General features: G+C 37.9%; 1 protein-coding gene across 17 annotated transcripts in view; it reads left to right on the forward strand.

Annotated features, from left to right (window-relative positions):
* Positions 1 to 17,166, forward strand: part of Wnk1 (WNK lysine deficient protein kinase 1) — a 124,488-nt gene that overhangs the window by 101,942 nt on the left and 5,380 nt on the right. For 7 of the 17 annotated variants that reach the window (XM_057777615.1, XM_057777674.1, XM_057777693.1 and 4 more), the window contains 9 exons: positions 1,281 to 1,364; positions 3,372 to 3,455; positions 4,541 to 4,601; positions 7,675 to 7,739; positions 9,030 to 9,691; positions 10,505 to 10,707; positions 11,522 to 11,716; positions 13,397 to 13,489; positions 16,545 to 16,586. In XM_057777615.1, the coding sequence (XP_057633598.1) occupies positions 1,281 to 1,364; positions 3,372 to 3,455; positions 4,541 to 4,601; positions 7,675 to 7,739; positions 9,030 to 9,691; positions 10,505 to 10,707; positions 11,522 to 11,716; positions 13,397 to 13,489; positions 16,545 to 16,586 (1,489 nt within the window). The remainder of the gene's footprint in view (positions 1 to 1,280; positions 1,365 to 3,371; positions 3,456 to 4,540; positions 4,602 to 7,674; positions 7,740 to 9,029; positions 9,692 to 10,504; positions 10,708 to 11,521; positions 11,717 to 13,396; positions 13,490 to 16,544; positions 16,587 to 17,166) is intronic. The other 10 variants (XM_057777646.1, XM_057777684.1, XM_057777702.1 and 7 more) reach the window with 4 other exon arrangements.

Here is a 17,166-nt window from a genome sequence, read left to right on the forward strand (position 1 = left end):
TAACTATTGTATTATATATTTCTACCCTTTTTCTGCATTGCTTATTGATGGTAGAATTCTTTTGACAGAAGAGTAATGCTATTATAACTAGCATTATAGCATAAAAATACAAAACAGAAGAATATCACTTCTTTACTCTTGTCATAACTTGGATGACTGACAACTGTAGTTTGTTGCTGTCCAAGAGATACCATAATTTGCTATTCTGAAAATAGAGCAGAATTAGAAATTTTTCTGGTGGCATGTGCCTGTAGTCTCATTTACTCAGGAGTCTGAAGTGGGAGACTCACTTGAAACTAACCTGGTCAACACCTTCCAAAAATTGACTAGATGTGGCAGTATACCTGTAATCCTTCTAACAGTTGACTAAAATGTATTAGTACATGCCTATAACCCTAACACAGGTTCAAGCTATCCTGACCTATATTACAAGACCTTATCTCAAAACCAAAAAAATTCAATGTACAATTTTTACTGAATATTAATATTTCTCTATTATAAATTAAAAAGGTTTTTGATCTTACCATTCTAAGTCAGGGACCATCTGTATAATCTTTATGTAGACAAAACAAATTACTTGACAGTAATACATTTTTTACCTTTTATTATCAGTCTTAACCCTTGTTTATTTCTAAACCTGCTTGTTTTCTTTGAAAAGTCTTGTTTTATTTTTTTTTTCTTAAATGTGGTGGCTTACAAATTTATTGATGTACTGCTTTTTTTTAAGGTTTGTTTTTATATGTATGAATGTTTTGCCTTTGTGTATCTGTGTGGCACTTGGTGCCTGGTGCCCACCAAGACCAGATCCCCTAGAACTGGAGTTGTGAACTTCCATATAGATTCTGGAAACCAAACTTAGGTCTTCTGCAAGATTAGACAGTGCTCTTAACTGTTGAGCCATCTCTCCAGCTCCTGACTGTACATCTTATAAAGAATTTATTCTTTGCCGGGTGGTGGTGGTGCATACGTTTAATCCCAGCACTTGGGAGGTATAGGAAGGTGAATCTCAGTGAGTTTGAGGCCAAACTGGTGTCTGCAGAGTGAGTTCCCGGATGGCCAGAACTTTTGTTACACAAAGAAACCCATCATAACTCATTATAATGTCTTTGGTTATGATGTCCTCTAGGACAGATTAGAGAATATAACTTAAATGATAGAAGTATGCCATAACTAAACACATTTTCATTTCATTCTTCTGCATTCATATTAGTAATTTTCTTTTTAGTATATAACTTTACCAATGGTGTCTCATGGATTTGAATTTTCCCTCATTATTATAGGTGCCACCAGTGGGTCCTGAACTTCCAGCTGGTACTCTATCCTGTGAGCAGCTGACACCTTTTCCTGGGCCTTCTCTAACTCAGGTGCCCCTAACTTGGCAGATTATTTTCTATGCCTCTGCTTTCCTTCACAGAATTTATATAAATTATCCACTACATAATCTTGGCTTCCACCTTGTTTTTTGGCTGTGTTTTAATACCATTCTTTTAAACTATCTGACAGGCCAGCATGGTGGCACATGCTTTTAATCTCAGCATTCAGGTGAATCTGTGAGTTCCAGTCATCCAGTGCCACTCAGCAAGACCCTGCCTCAAACAAATAAATGAATAAATAATAAAGTGTATCTGACTATACTAGTCAGATGGCAAGCTCTGGATTCAAATGAGAGATCTGCCTCAAGGTAGATCTGGGTTAGAAAGCAATCAGAGAAAACACTTGATGCTTCTACACACACACATGTATATAAGCCCACCACCACCACACACACACACAAATAAAATGAAATTTTGAGTGGGGAAAGAAAATTAAGGTAAAGCTTCTAAGCCACTGTAGAAATAAAAAGTTGTATGTAGTCAAATTTTATCTAGAAGTTCTGAATTAGAAGAGACTCGTAAGTCAGCATTCTTAAAATCTCTGAAGCCCCTCTACCCCACCCTGAGAGTTTTTTACTTTCTTAAAATTCAGTGTTCATTCTGTTTAAAGAAAGGAGCCATGCATAAGCAGTCTTGGTAGAAGAGGTCTATAATTCCACCACTTGGGTGAGTCAAGCAAAAGATTTGTGGGTATGAGGACACCTGGCCTACAAAGCCAAGTTTGTGTCCAGAGGGAAGGGTGGAAACCACATGAGTAATTCCTTATGTGTTTAGTCTTTCTTTCATTAGTGAAATAATTGAAGTATCATGTAGTTATACCTACTTATAAATTTTAGTTTTTACTTTCCCTACTGCTCTGCTACCAATGCTTTAAAGATTCTCATCAAGAAAGCACTTGTTCTGAATCCATTGTAAACATGAAAAAGCTTCTGACATGAGACAGCAAGTAAATTTGAAATGATATTTGTAATTCATTTTTAATTATATGTCAGAAAATTATGACACATTACTTACATTAGAAATCCAGTATGAATTTATTTTTACTACTTTGTTCCTTATTTTCTATAGATATGTTAGGGTAAGGAACTTGCTACAAGGATATGAACTCCCAACAGAGAACACACTCTACCAGACCAGCCATAAAATTTCAAGAGAAAAGGATGTGTAATGGAAAAGTCTATAAATTGGGAATGAATTTTTAACCTGTTTCTCATTAGAAACATGTATTCAGAAGCCTGGCACTATGGTGTGGGAGTATCACTTGAACCCAGGAATTTGAGACCAACCTGGGAAGCATAGTAAGACACATAATTCAGCATCCAAATTTCTAAGGGAAGATAAAGTGTAATGAGAAATATGTGGAGTTAATGCATAAAAGTCTGCATATAGGAAAGAAAAACAATAAGTTTATACGAAAGGTAGAAGGCACTTGAGTTGTACACCAGTGAGGCATAGTACCTCCTTACTGTCATCGGTGAGAAAAGGAAGTACACATCTTAAAATCTGAAGGATGGAATACCCTTGATAATGACTGAATGTGTCAGTGCTATCTTATTCAAAAGCAGTTCCCAGAAAGATGTATGAAATTAAGAGCCAGACAGTGCAGTAAAAGCCCCCACAAGACTAAACCAGGAATATTACTGTACCTTGATGGCTTGCCTGAACTACACAGCAAAGAAAAATGTTTTTTAAAAAAGAAAGAATATGAAAATGGTAAATAATCTAACAATTGGTGATACACTTTTCAGAATGTGTTTTTAGATAGAAGACAGTAAATTCCCTAACATTAAGCATAGAAGATAAGATCATTTTTGAATCTACAAAAGTATAAATCCATAAGGACTGATAAACTGACAACCTGATAAATTGTCGTGTTACACTACGGCAAATACTGTGTTGTGATCTAAAGCATAAAATAATGTGTTATATGTAAACTAGTTATATATAGTGACTGAAGCTACTAAACAACTTACCATACTGTAACTGTTTTTTGTTTAGTCCCAGCAACCATTAGAGGATCTTGATGCTCAATTGAGAAGAACACTTAGTCCAGAGACTATTACAGTGACATCTGCTGTTGGTGTAAGTTTTTAAAGCCTTGAAAAAAATCTCTTCAAATTGTTTTCTAGAGCACAAACTATAATATAGATGATTAATACCTTAAGTCTTCCTATTCAGTCATTGTCAACAGAAATGGCACAGACTATTGAAAGATTAACTCAATATATCAGAGATGCTTATTTTGTTTTATTTCTTTACCTCTTGGTAGATTATATTGCAGATTGATTTTACTAATTTTGTATTTAAGCTTCGGAAGAGGTTAAACGCCTGTGACAATATTTTGGTTAAAACTACTTTCCAACCAGGCCGTAGTATTACAGGCCTTCAATCCGAGCACATGGGAGGCAGGCAGGGGGATCAGAGTTGAAGGCTAGCCTGGTATACAGAGCAAATTTCAGGACAGCCAACACTACACAGAGAAACCCTGTTCCAAAAAAAAAAAAAAAAAAAAAAAAACCATATATATTTCAGTAAATATCTAAACTATACTATTTAAATATCTTGTTAAAGGGACTGGAGAGATGGCTCAGCAGTTAAGTACACTTGCTGCTCTTGGAGAAGACCACAGTTCAGTTCCTAGCAGCTCACAACCCAGAGTAGGAAGTAGTAGTCTTTTAGAATGATGTTGAGAAAAAGAATAGGAAAATACTTTTTGTTTTGATTTATGAGACAAAGTCTCACTGTGTAATATAAAGAGTTCCTAAAATTCAACACAGACTGACAAGTGCTATAAAAAAATAAACTTACATATGAAAAGGTACGTAACTCAACCTTTGGGGAATCCAGTGCCTTTTTCTTGGTTCTGCTGGCATTCTTTTTTTCTTTTTTAAATTCTGTGAGTAAAAAGGTAGTAAAGAGTTAAGCAGTAAAGTAGGTAAGAGAAAGCAGTAAAGAGTTAAGATCCAATGTTTCTTCTTAAAAGCTGCCTCTTGATATAGACCTTTAGGTTGTAAAAGAAAAAAAAACACTACATAAACAAAAGTATCTCTTCATATATACTATCTTTCTGCCATTTTACATAGACCAGAGAAAAAGTGACAAGGCAAAAGTTGTAAGAATGATTAAAACTGAAGATTCTGTGGTATCTGTGTGTATGTGTTTTGCAGCCTGTGTCCACGATGGCTTCAACAGCAGTTACAGAAGCAGGAACACAGCCTCAAAAGGATGGTGAGACACTCCTTCTTATTTTCATTTTATCAAGCCAAATTCTACCTGTAATTGATAATTGATATAGTTTACACACAGAGAGAGAAAGGTGGGGGGAGGGAGAGGGAGGGAGAGGGAGGGAGAGCGGAGCAGGGGGTTCTCTGTAGCTTTGGAGCCTGTCCTGGAACTCTCACTCTGTAGATCAGGCTGGCCTTGAGTTCACAGAGATCCATCCACCTGTTTCGGCCTCCTGAGTGCTGGGATTAAAGGTATGCGCCACCACTGCCTGACTGTTTACTTTTTAAAAGATAAATTTTTGAGAATGTTGTGCACTTTAGACTATTAGATATAACATTTGTGTGGTTTCCTGAATGAGGAGGAAATATTAGTTATCTAGTATCTAAAGCAGGAAATTTTAGTTGATTAATGAGTCTTGAATGATTATTGGGATGAAGAAGTACATATAATAAGCATTGTATGGTTTCATAGCATAAAAATCATTTGTTATTAGCTAGGCAAGAACCTTGCTATAAGAGATTAATTTTAAAATGTAAGTATATTTATAAAAAGTAGTTTGCAAGCCCAAGTGTAGTGGTGTGCCTCTGGAATCCTAGCACTCAGTATGCAGAGGCAGAATAATTTTTAGCAGAAGGCCAGAAGTAAGCCTGGCTACAAAGCTAGACACTGTCTCAAGAGGGAAGAAAGAGGGAGGGTAGTCAATTTACAGGTAATCTACATTTGTAACACTGTGTAGAAATACAGTTTAGTTGGAAAAGCCAAGTCAAGTTAAAATTTTAAATGAAACACAAATGAAACTTTATGAAATATCACTACAGAAAATATCAGTATAAAATTATAAAAGTATATATATATGTATGAAAATATCATAAACCTATTTTTCTGTGTAGTTGAGGCACACTCAAAAACAATAGTAAAACCTCCTGAAATACTAAAGAACACAGATTTATCCTTTTCCTCTCAACTGTCTAGAACAGAGTCCAGAACCGTTTGGTTTGTTTTCTTGTTTGTTTGTTTTTAATAGGAAGGGCCTTATGTAGCCTAGAGTAGCCTGAAACTTACTACATAGCTAAGAATTACCTTGAACTTCTGATTCTCCTGCTTCCACCTTCTGAGTGCTATAATTATAATTTGCTACCATGCCCAATTGAAACTTTTTTTTAAAAGGCTTTTCAAGTCACCAGTCTCTAAAATCATACTTCAAACTAACAGTAATTCATAATATATAAATGGAGGAGCTTGGCTGTGTTCCAATAAAATGTATTTGTAAAAATGGGTAGTAAGCAGAGTCAGAGTTTTCTAATTTAGGAACGAGTTACTAAATCTGAAACACAGCCCAGAGTAGGCAGTAGTAGTCTTTTAGAATAACATTTGAGTAAAAGAATGGGAAAATACTTTTTTTGTTGTTTAATGAGACAAAGTCTCACTATGTAATATAAAGAGTTCCTAAAATTCAACACAGACTGACAAATGATACAAAGAAATAATTTTGTTTTGTTTTGTTTTTTGAGACAGGGTTTCTCTGTGTAACCCTGGCTGTCCTGGAATTCACAGACTGGCCTTGAACTCAGATCTGTCTGCCTCTACTTCCCGAATGCTGCGATTAAAGACATGCAATATGAAAATACTTAATAAAAATGCAAAACAAAACTACAAGCAATAGCATTTCTCAGTATCATTGGAGAAAGCTTCTTATAGTCAATTTAGTAATATCTGTTAAAGTTGTAGTCCACAGATCTATAATATCAAGAAAGGCCAGTATGTGATGTAGGATTTCCCTCTGTATGCTGCAAATATGTTTTATTGCCATTGGTTAATAAGCTGCTTTCGGCTAATAGCTTAACAGAATATAGCCAGGCTGGGAAAGATAGAGAGAGAGTAGGCAGAGTCAGGGAGAAGCCATGTAGCTGCTGTAGGAGACAGATGCCTGATGCCAGATGGAACCTTAATGGTGGGCCACAACCACGTGACAATACACAGATTAATAGAAATGGATTAATTTTAAGATATAAGAGCTAGCCAATAAGAATCATGAGCTAATACGCCAAGCAGTATTGTAATAATAAAGTTTCTGTGTGATTATTTTGGGTCTGGGTGGCTGGGAAACGAACAAGCAGCCTCCACCTACAAGTATGTTTGCTCGGCAGACAGAAATTTCTAGTGCCACCTGAGTTTGAGCTTCAAGCTCATGAGATGAGAAAAGAGATCCAACTGCCACAGGTTGTCATCCTAACCTCCACACACATTCATACTTGTGTGAAGTGTGCATACATATACACACACAATAAATAAATAGTTTGTGTGTTTTTAAAAATACAAATTGCCCTGGCATTGGTGGTGCATGCCTTCAATCCCAGCACTCGATAGGCAGAGGCAAGCAGATCTCTGTGAGTTTCAGGACAGCTAGGACTACACAGAAAAACCCTATCTTGAAAAACATTAATGAGTGAGTGAGTGTGTGAGTGAGTGAGTGAGTGAGTGAGTGAGTGAGTGAGTGACCAAACAAACGAACTGATCTTGCCTGGTGAGGTGAATCAATGGTTAAAGGTACTTGCCTCACAAGCCTGACAACCTGCATTCTGTCTCCAGGATCTGCACTATAGAGAGCTGAGTCATAAAAGTTCTCCTCTTTGCCAGGCGATGGTGGCGCACGCCTTTAATCCCAGCACTCGGGAGGCAGAGGCAGGCGGATCTCTGTGAGTTCGAGACCAGCCTGGTCTACAGAGCTAGTTCCAGGACAGGCTCCAAAGCCACAGAGAAACCCTGTCTCGAAAAAACCAAAAAAAAAAAAAAAAAAAAATTCTCCTCTCACATGTACATGCCCATACTCACATGCAGACATCATAAACAAACCATAGTAATAACTAAAATTTTTAAAAACAAATCTTTAGCTGTTTTGCACACCTGTAATTACAACACTTGGGAGACTGTCCCAGAAAGATCAAGTTTATGGTCAACCTGGGGTAGCAGACAGTCTTGAAGGGTGGAAAAAGAATCTTTAATATCATATTTCTGGTGGGATTGCAAAGAAACTGAAAGAAATATTAATTTTGCTTCTGTCTTTTTGTTTCTCAAGCCACTGAAGGCCATGTCTTAGCAACTAGTTTAGGAGCTGGTGTTGTTAAGATGGGACGATTTCAGGTAAGATTATCATTTTCCTTGCATTGATCCTCTCTATTGGGGCCAAGGTATATAATAAAATTTTAGCCAAACCTGGTGGCATGGGCTTTGTTTCCAGATACTTGGTTGGGAACCAGAGGCAGAAGGTCTTCCTGGTATTACAGAGTGAATTCAAGTCAATACTTGTAATTTAGTGGGGTCCTTTTTCAAAGTAAAAATAAAATGAGAGTAATTTTCCAACACACTAAGAAAAGTAATATATATTTATGCCTAAAATAGTTTACATATTTAAGATATTTTTCTTAGGATTCAGTCCTCAAGTGAATTCAACATCAAATGATATTACTTTTTATTTCCCCACTTGGTCTAACCAGTGAGTTTTCTGGCTCATGGTACAAATGAAACTTTTCACAACCACTTCAAAATAATTTTGGTGATAGTCCTTGGAGTTGGGAATTATAGGTGATAAGTCTTAATTCACAAACTTCTAAGAGTTTGGAATGGACTGAGTTTATATGATGAACAAGCCCTGTCACGAATCTGAAGTTTAATATTGTTGGGTATAATTTATTCATAAGAAACATTCATGATCCTGTAACCTGTTATTTATAATTTGACTGAGGCATGAATTTGAGAGGTAAAAATGAATCATTAATTCAGCAGGCACTGAGACTGTGCATCTCAGTACTGATGTGCTGTCTCTGTAGTAGGTGTTCAGTTTACTTTACAATGATTGATGAGACTATGAAAAGAAATTCCACAGGTTCACTGGCAAATAAGTTGATCCTCCTTTCACTCTCATCCCCTGCCCCATCCCACCCACAAGTGTGCTGGGATAACAGGCATGCATCACCAACCCTGGTCTACTTGGTGCTGGGGATCTCACCAAAGGGCCTCTTTCATACTAGGCAAGCATTCTACCAACTGAGTTATATCAGAAGCAATCCTTCTTTTGACTGACCATGCTACAAATAAAGAACAACAACAACTTCTTCTTCTTCTTCTTCTTCTTCTTCTTCTTCTTCTTCTTCTTCTTCTTCTTCTTCTTCTTCTTCTTCTTCTTCTTCTTCTTCTTCTTCTTCTGCTCCTCCTCCTTCTTCTTCTGCTTTCTCTCTCTCTCTCTCTCTCTCTCTCTCTCTCTCTCTCTCAGAAAAGGTTTTATTATATAGCCTTGGAAAGCCTAGAATACCTCACTAACCTTGAACTTACCAAGATCTGCCTCTACCTCTGGTGTGCTAGGATTAATGTTATTTGCCACTACCCCAGCCAGGGACATCATTTTTAATCATACTTCATTCTCTTTTCCATCAGGTTTCAGTTACAACGGATGATGCTCAGAAAGAGCGTAAAAATAGGTCAGAAGATACAAAGTCCGTTCATTTTGAATCTAGCACATCAGAGTCATCAGTTCTTTCAAGTAGTAGTCCAGAGAGTACCCTGGTAAAGCCAGAGCCTAATGGAATAACCATCCCTGGCATCTCCTCAGATGTGCCAGATGGCATCCAGAAAACACCTGCCCCAGAAGCAAAGTCAGACACTGGGCAGCCTACCAAGGTTGGACGTTTTCAGGTGACAACTACAGCAAACAAAGTAGGTCGTTTCTCTGTTTCAAGAACTGAGGACAAGGTCACAGAACTCAAAAAAGAGGGACCAGTGACCTCTCCTCCTTTCAGAGATTCAGAACAAACTGTTAGTCCTGTTGTGATACCAAAGAAGGAGAAGCCTGAGCTGGCAGAGCCTTCCCATCTGAACGGGCCCTCTTCTGACCTGGAGGCTGCCTTTCTTAGTAGGGGTGCAGAGGATGGGTCAGGTAGTCCACAGTCTCCGCCTCACCTGTGTTCAAAGAGCCTTCCCATCCAGAATCTAAGTCAGAGCCTTAGTCATTCATTCAACTCCTCTTACATGAGTAGTGACAATGAGTCGGACATTGAAGATGAAGACTTAAGGTTAGAACTGCGACGACTAAGAGAAAAGTAAGTAATTTTTTTCTGTAAAATAGTGGCAGATATTGTATCTCAAGTCCGGTATTTAAACATTTCTATACAGATTCTGATCTCACATTCCTTTTAAACAGAAAATAATACATAAAAGCTACAATTACCTGATTCATCATTCATTGGGTTATCCTGTATTCATCAGCACCCATGGCATTTCTAGTTTTGGGGTTCCTTAGCACCATTATATTGTTACATTATTTTTGTTAGTGACACCTTTAAAAAAAGATGTTTATTTATGTGTACAAATGTTTTGCCTACATGTATATATGTGTACCATGTGCATGCCTGGTGCCCATGGAGGACAGAAGACAGTATCATTCTTTGAAATTTGAGTTACATAGATGGTTGTTAGCTGGGATGTGAGTGCTGGCAACTGAATCGAGGTCCTCTACAAGAAGACAGAGTGCTCTTAATGACTAAACCATCTCTTCAGTTCTGTTAATAACTAAGGACTCTTGGTTGTTTGTTAGTCTATAACATGAATGTATAATTATGTTTATAGTTTTATTAATCACCTGGATCACAGTAACAAATTTACCTATGCTTTGTATGGCTTCAGTTTTTTTTTTTTCTTTAACATGCTGTTATCTAGGCTAGGAGTTTACTGAAATGTGCCTTGTATATATAGAGAGATCAGCAAAATGAATTGTCAAACTAGAATCTCACAGCACATTTAAGAAAAGGGTTCATAGCTACATAAGCACTTGAATGAAGATTTAGGAATATTATTTAACTCTTACTTGAACAATAGTGGCTATATTTTTATCCATATTTGGTTATCTTTTATAGACATCTTAAAGAAATTCAGGACCTGCAGAGTCGCCAGAAACATGAAATTGAATCTTTGTATACCAAACTGGGCAAGGTTCCTCCAGCTGTCATTATTCCCCCAGCTGCTCCTCTGTCAGGGAGAAGAAGGAGACCTACCAAAAGCAAAGGCAGTAAATCTAGTCGCAGCAGCTCATTGGGCAATAAAAGTCCACAGCTTTCAGGTGAGAAGCCCTGGGCCAAGTCTAGTCAGCCATTCTGTGTTTCTTTCTCTCATAACCTGTTGTTGAACATTTGTTAACTTTTAATTAAATTTCAAAGGATTTTGACTTTCCCCCTGTGTCTTTTTTTTTTAGGAGTTTGACTTTCCAATATTTCTACTTTGGCTCTTCTATACCTGGTGTGTTTCGTACCTCTTTTGACCCTAGAAATAGGCTTTTTTTTTTTAATTAGTCAGTGTTAATATCTATGTAACTATGGAAGTAGAAATGGAATCTTCATATCTATTGCATGTTCTAGTTTACACTTCATTCTGACCAAGCTAGTGAGCTCTGCACTATCTTAAGTCATCATTCTTGAGTAGCTATTCATATACATAGACTTATATCTATAAACATCTTATTGCTTCTCACCTTCATATCAATAAGAATTTGTCTGTTTATTAGTTTGTATGTTTTTGTTTTGTTTTTAAATTTACCACTCAAGAGAAAGAGGAATCAGAAACAATAAATATATTAGGAAGCTTATATAATGTATTTTTTTTTCTTATTCTTTCTTGATGTTTTATTGATTGGTTGGTTGATGGATTGATTGAAGACAATCCCAGACTGGCTTCAAACTCACTGTGTAGTCAAGGATTACCTTGAATTCCTGATCATTCTTCGTATACTTCCCAAATGCTGGGATTATAGACATACTCCACCACACCTGGATTGTGTGGTGCTGAATCAAGCCCAGTATTTCATGGCTGCTTAGTGAATTGAAATATATCCTTAGTTCCTTCTCCATGTTTCTTCAAACCTCTATGTTTTTCACCAGGTAACCTGTCTGGTCAGAGCGGAACGTCAGTCTTACACCCCCAGCAGACCCTCCACCCCCCAGGCAACACCCCAGAGACTGGACACAACCAGCTGTTACAGCCTCTTAAGCCATCTCCTTCTAGTGACAACCTCTATTCAGCCTTCACCAGTGATGGTGCCATTTCAGTACCAAGCCTTTCTGCTCCAGGTCAAGGTAAGAATTCAAAGTGTGACCACCATTGCCTAGAAACATTAAAATAGAAATACTTCCATACTTAGAACAAAAGCAAGGTCAATAACTTTCTGTCATCAGCTGAATAGAAAGAGACTGAGCAGGAAAGCCACATAATGATTAGAGTCACTGACCTCCTTGCTTCCAGACGTGGTAAAATAGCTTCTTGTTGTTTGGGTTGTTTTGTTGTTGTTCTTGTTGTGTAGACAGCACCTCATTCTGTAGCCTGGAGTAGACTGTTCTGAAACTCACTGTGGAGTCCAAGCTAATGTTGACCTCCTAGCAATCCTCTTGCTTCAGCCTCCCAAGTGCTAGAATTATAGGTATAAATCATCAAACTCAGTTCTGAAATAGCTTCTTTTCAAAGGGTGATCATTACATGTGCAGCCTGTATGAATTAACTTATTTATGATTTAGACCATAACCTTTAACACTAAGCCAAGCTTTTTTGGACTAAATTCTGAGGCGTTGCTAGTTGTTTTTTTTTTGTTTGTTTGTTTGTTTGTTTTGTTTTTGGTTTTTTTTTTTTTTTTTTTTTTGCCAGTCTGCTTTTTTTTTTTATTTTAATTTTTTTCGAGGCAGGATTTCTCTGTGTTACAACCTTAGCTATCTTAGAACTAGCTCTTGTAGACCAGGCTGGCCTTGAACTCAGAGATCCTTCTGCTTCTGCCTCTGCCTCCCAAGTGCTAGGATTAAAGGCTTGTGCCACTACTGCCCAGCCCTAGCCAATCTGCTTTTAAAATTCTAAGCATGGTAGCAGCATACTAAAATGATTAACGCTAAAATCTATTTTTTTTTAGTCCATTGTGAACATAGATTTATTAAGAAAAAAATAAGAAAATTCCAGAAAGTTAGAGGGACTCCCAAGAGAGGAGTACCCTAAGATCAAATTTTTAATCCATATTCTACTTTCCAAAATAATGTTTTAGTTTTGTTGCTCATAACATTACTGTTACAGAGAGCTTTTGAAACTGAAAGTTATGTGAGAATTGGAAAGAGGGGCTGGAGAGATCAGTGGTTAAGAGCACTGGCTACTCTGGCAGAGGACCTAGATTCCATTCAGAGCATCCACACGAAGGCTCACAGCCATCCCAGGGGATCTGTTCTCTTCTCTGTGGGCAATACATGTAGTGTGCAGGCTTATCTTCAAGCAAAACACTCATACACATAAATAAAAAAAAAATAAAAGAATAAAACTAGAATTGAAAGGAAAGTTGGGCATTATGGAACATTCCTTTAGTTCTAGTACTCATGAGGCTGAGGCCAAATTGGGCTGTAATAGTGAAACAAAAAAGTCAAAACAAAAGTAATGGATTGGGTGTCTGGGTAGAAAGGAATTGGAGGACAGACCTACAGATAATTAAGTGCTTCTAGCACAATTTCATAGAAATTAGACATTCAATTTCCCTCCTTCCTTCCCCCCCAACTAATGGGAGTAATTAGTAAGAAACAACACAAAGTTGTTAACGTTCCAAATGAAAAAAGCTTCATCTCTGCCAGTGGGGGAGGCTTGGTGTCTGTCTCATACAACAGATGGACTTCCTTATAGATCTCCCTCTTCCACATGCCATCCAGTGTGTCACCACTCCAGCCTCAAGCGCTAACATCTTGTAGTTGTGTTGTCTCTTCTCCTCTCTGTTCTTTCCTTTTCCCTTCTCACAGGCTGTGCGAAGTTTAACTGTGCATCTGAGCAGGTGACATTCAAACCTGGTGGCAGGAGGACCCGATTTCTGAGTACGCCCTGCTTGGCTCTTTGTGTGTAACACCTTTACTCCTTCCTTGTCCTTGTTTTTCTGCTGCTTTGGATCTGATTGTCACGCAGTCCATTTTCCTTTGTCTCTCTTATATCTCATCTACTCAGTGGCCTGGCTGACTATTACCCTCAGAAGTTTGGGTCCCTGTGTTAATTATAGAAAAAGATAGAGACAGCAGTGGGTTTTTATAGATTTTAAATTAACTCCCAGGTAGAATTGCCTCTTTTAGATCTATTCTATATTAGCATCTATATTAAGACTGCAATACACAATCATAATCAGTGCTGTCTCATTGCCCTGACATTAGGAGTGGTGGTGTTCATGATTCCCATACTGTGGAGGGAGAAGCAAAGATTGTAAATTTGAAGCCAGAATGGACTGTGTAGCAAGTCCCTATCTAAAATTAAAATTAAAAAAAAAAAAAGGACAGGAATCATGTTGACCACTGATGCATGATCCTGATGGAAGGTAAAAGTTTACCTTCTTTTTTTTATTCTTTTAAATACGAATTGAAATCTTCTCAGTTAAGCCCAAACATGTGCAGATTAAAGAGATGCTAGAAATCTCTTCACCTCTGTTACCAACTCCATAAGTTCAAAGAATATTTAGTATAGTTATCTTACAAAGCTTTTTTGTTCTTGTTGTTTTTTTGTTTTTGTTTTTTCAAGACAGGGTTTCTCTGTATGATCCTGGCTGTCCTGGAACTCATTCTGTAGAGCAGGCTGACCTCAAACTCACAGAGACCCTACTGTTTCTGCCTTCCAAGTGCTGGGATTAAAGGCATAAGGACCACTGCCCAGCTTTTAAAGACCAAAGCCAAGTACCTGCAAGTGAAATTTATCATTTTAATATTAAGTATTAGTATTCATCACTTTCTGATTTAAAATAAGGTGCAGGAGCTTGAAAGATACCTCAGTAAAATGCTTGCCATGCAGATTGAGGACCTGAGTTTGACCCTACAACCTAAGCTAAAAAGCTGGGCTGTCCTAGTACTAGAAAAGTTGGAGAAAAAAAAGAACCTAGGTCTCATGACCAGATCAGCTTAGCTATGTCAGCAAGCTCCAGGCTAATGAGAGACCCTTCCTCAGAAAAGACTGTGGGTGGTTCATGAAGACTGACACCTGAGGGTTTCCTCTGACCTCCACATGTACCCACTCACAAAAGAACAAATCACAAAAGGTACATGTGGAACTGGAGAGATGGCTCAACAGTTAAGATCACTGGCTGCTCTTCCAGTGGACTCAGGTTCAGTTTCCAACTCCTACATGATAGCTCACAACTATAATGCCAGTTCTAGGGTATCCAGCACCCACTTTCACCTTGGGACACTTCACACATATGGTCCACAAAGATACATGCAAGCAAAACACCCATACACATGAAATAAAAACAAATCTTAAGAAGAAAGTGGCAGCCCAGGACCAAATTGCCCTGTATTGTCCTCTCCCTGTAAGGAGTGAAATCAGTTCCTGCTTCCTAAGGCTATTGTACAGTTTAAATAAGATATTGTCCACAGAAACAACTGCTACTTAGAAAACTCTCAATTCCCTGTGATTAGCAAAAACCTGTCTGGTATTAGTAGGTAGCCAGAGTCTTTATTGGAAGAAAAATTTTAAAAAGAAAAAAACTCAAGAAAGAAAAAGAACTTTGTTAGAGTTTTGGATGACAATCAGTTAAGGCCTCAAACTTCTGGTGTGGTTATTAAAGTGCTTTTTAAATGCATGTGCTAAAGCCATCAGTGTTTCTGTATGTGACTCAGAGAGCCTTTGGCCTCTTCATGGTGGGAAGAATTTACACTCTGCTTTGTTCTCTTGTACCTTTGTGTATTAGATTTAACCTGTTTCCCTCACTGACATGTTAGTCATGGATTGGTTCTACCTACAGCCTTCTTTTACCACATTCCCACACATGCCAGTGGTCCAGGGCTGAGCTCTTCAACAAAGTGGCTGGAAGCCATTGCCCATGTTGGTAGTTTCCAAGCATGCATGATTTGGGTATACTTCTATCAGTAGTTTTTTTGATTAGACTAGCTCAGACTATGCATGTTATTAGCACACTTGAATAAACATTTAATTTGTATGTCCAGCTAGAAAGATGAAAGGACATTAATAATAGGATGGGTATTTTGCAGTAAAATGTGCCCAGTCCTGTGATCCATAATCTGATATGTCTGAAAAGAAAGAAGGCAAACCAGAGCTTCTTTCTGTGAAGTCTGATACCTACCCGCCATTTGAATTAATTGTGTGTCCCACAGCATACTATTAAGTTTAGGCAGTATTGATCTGAAAATGATTAGAAGTGGTAAACCTTACCACTTCCCTTTGAGTCTAAATGAAGACCTATACCTGTTGAAAGTGCATGATGATAGGTCATACAAAACTGCTGGACAAATCCTAGAAGGCAGATGTTTTAAAATATATATAAAGAAAACAGGTGTTTGGAAGAAGGGTATGGTCCGTTACTTGTTTTGGACACGTTAATCCTATCTTCTCAAAATAGTTTGGAAGCACGGCTTGGCTTAATGCTCTATCTATATTTAAAGGTTGCTTGTTTTCCACATACTTTTAAAATTCTGGAAGGGATGGGTTATATGGATTGGCGGGGGGAATGTGTGTCTAGAATGTGGAAATAAAACAGCCAGTTTTAAATCAACTTAAAGCATAACAGTGGTACTGATATAAATGCTTTGTAACAACCCAGCAGGAGAAACAGGAAGTAGGACATGGTCAATGGAAGTACTGCTTGGGTATTTGGAATTCAAGCAGTTAGACCTGTTCCTCCCTCCTCCAGAATGTCACATTTCATTTTAGAAATAAAGGTGAGGTGTAAAAGCTCAACATCTGTCATCCAGACTTCACAGTCCATCTGACAACTGTGTTAACACTCACAGCCAGTTAGACTTGTCCCTAGACTTGTCTCTTCATCTAGGGCTGCCAGGTCCTACCCATCTGTCCCCTCCTGCTTTCTCTTGCTGGGCTTCTATGTGCTGTTTGGAGATTTCATATAAAGATTATACTGATACTTCTTTAACACACTGCTCTCTCTTTGTGCTTCAGGGAAGATGGTGAAAAAAGTCTGTCCTTGCAACCAGCTCTGTAGTAATTATCTTCTTTCTGTTACTTTTGATCCTGATTGCAAAGCCATGAGTTCTTTAAACTATGAAGCCTCATAACTCCCTGATTCCTAATTTTCATCTATCCCTGCACCCTTTTCTGATAATATACCTTATTGTGCTTAATTGCTGCTATATTTTATTACTACTACCACTTCCAGATTAAGAAACCACTTCATAATTCTCTCATGTGAGTCCAGCTGTGTTAGTCTGTATCTATGACATCCATGGATATGAATGGGGAGATGGAGGCAGCCTAGGTTCTGTACAGAAAAGAGTCTCTGAGTCAGTGAGCATGTGCCCACCACTCCACCACTGTTCATCAACACTGAAAACTCAACAGTAATCTAAGTGTACACAGAGGGCCATGTCCTCAACATCCTCTGTATCTCAGTAGAAGTTGGTGCTCAGCTACAGGGGAGAGGAATGCTACTTGATTATAGAGCTTGACTTTTTAGCCTAGGGGGTTCTCATTAAAATAAAATGCAGATGCTAAGAAATTAATACTAGCAGTTTATAGGAGTCTAGAGTGTTAGAATGAGTGTGGCTCATAATGGCTTATAACC

This window comes from Chionomys nivalis, chromosome 1 (genome assembly GCF_950005125.1).
Source record: "Chionomys nivalis chromosome 1, mChiNiv1.1, whole genome shotgun sequence".
NCBI classification, from domain to species: domain Eukaryota; kingdom Metazoa; phylum Chordata; class Mammalia; order Rodentia; family Cricetidae; genus Chionomys; species Chionomys nivalis.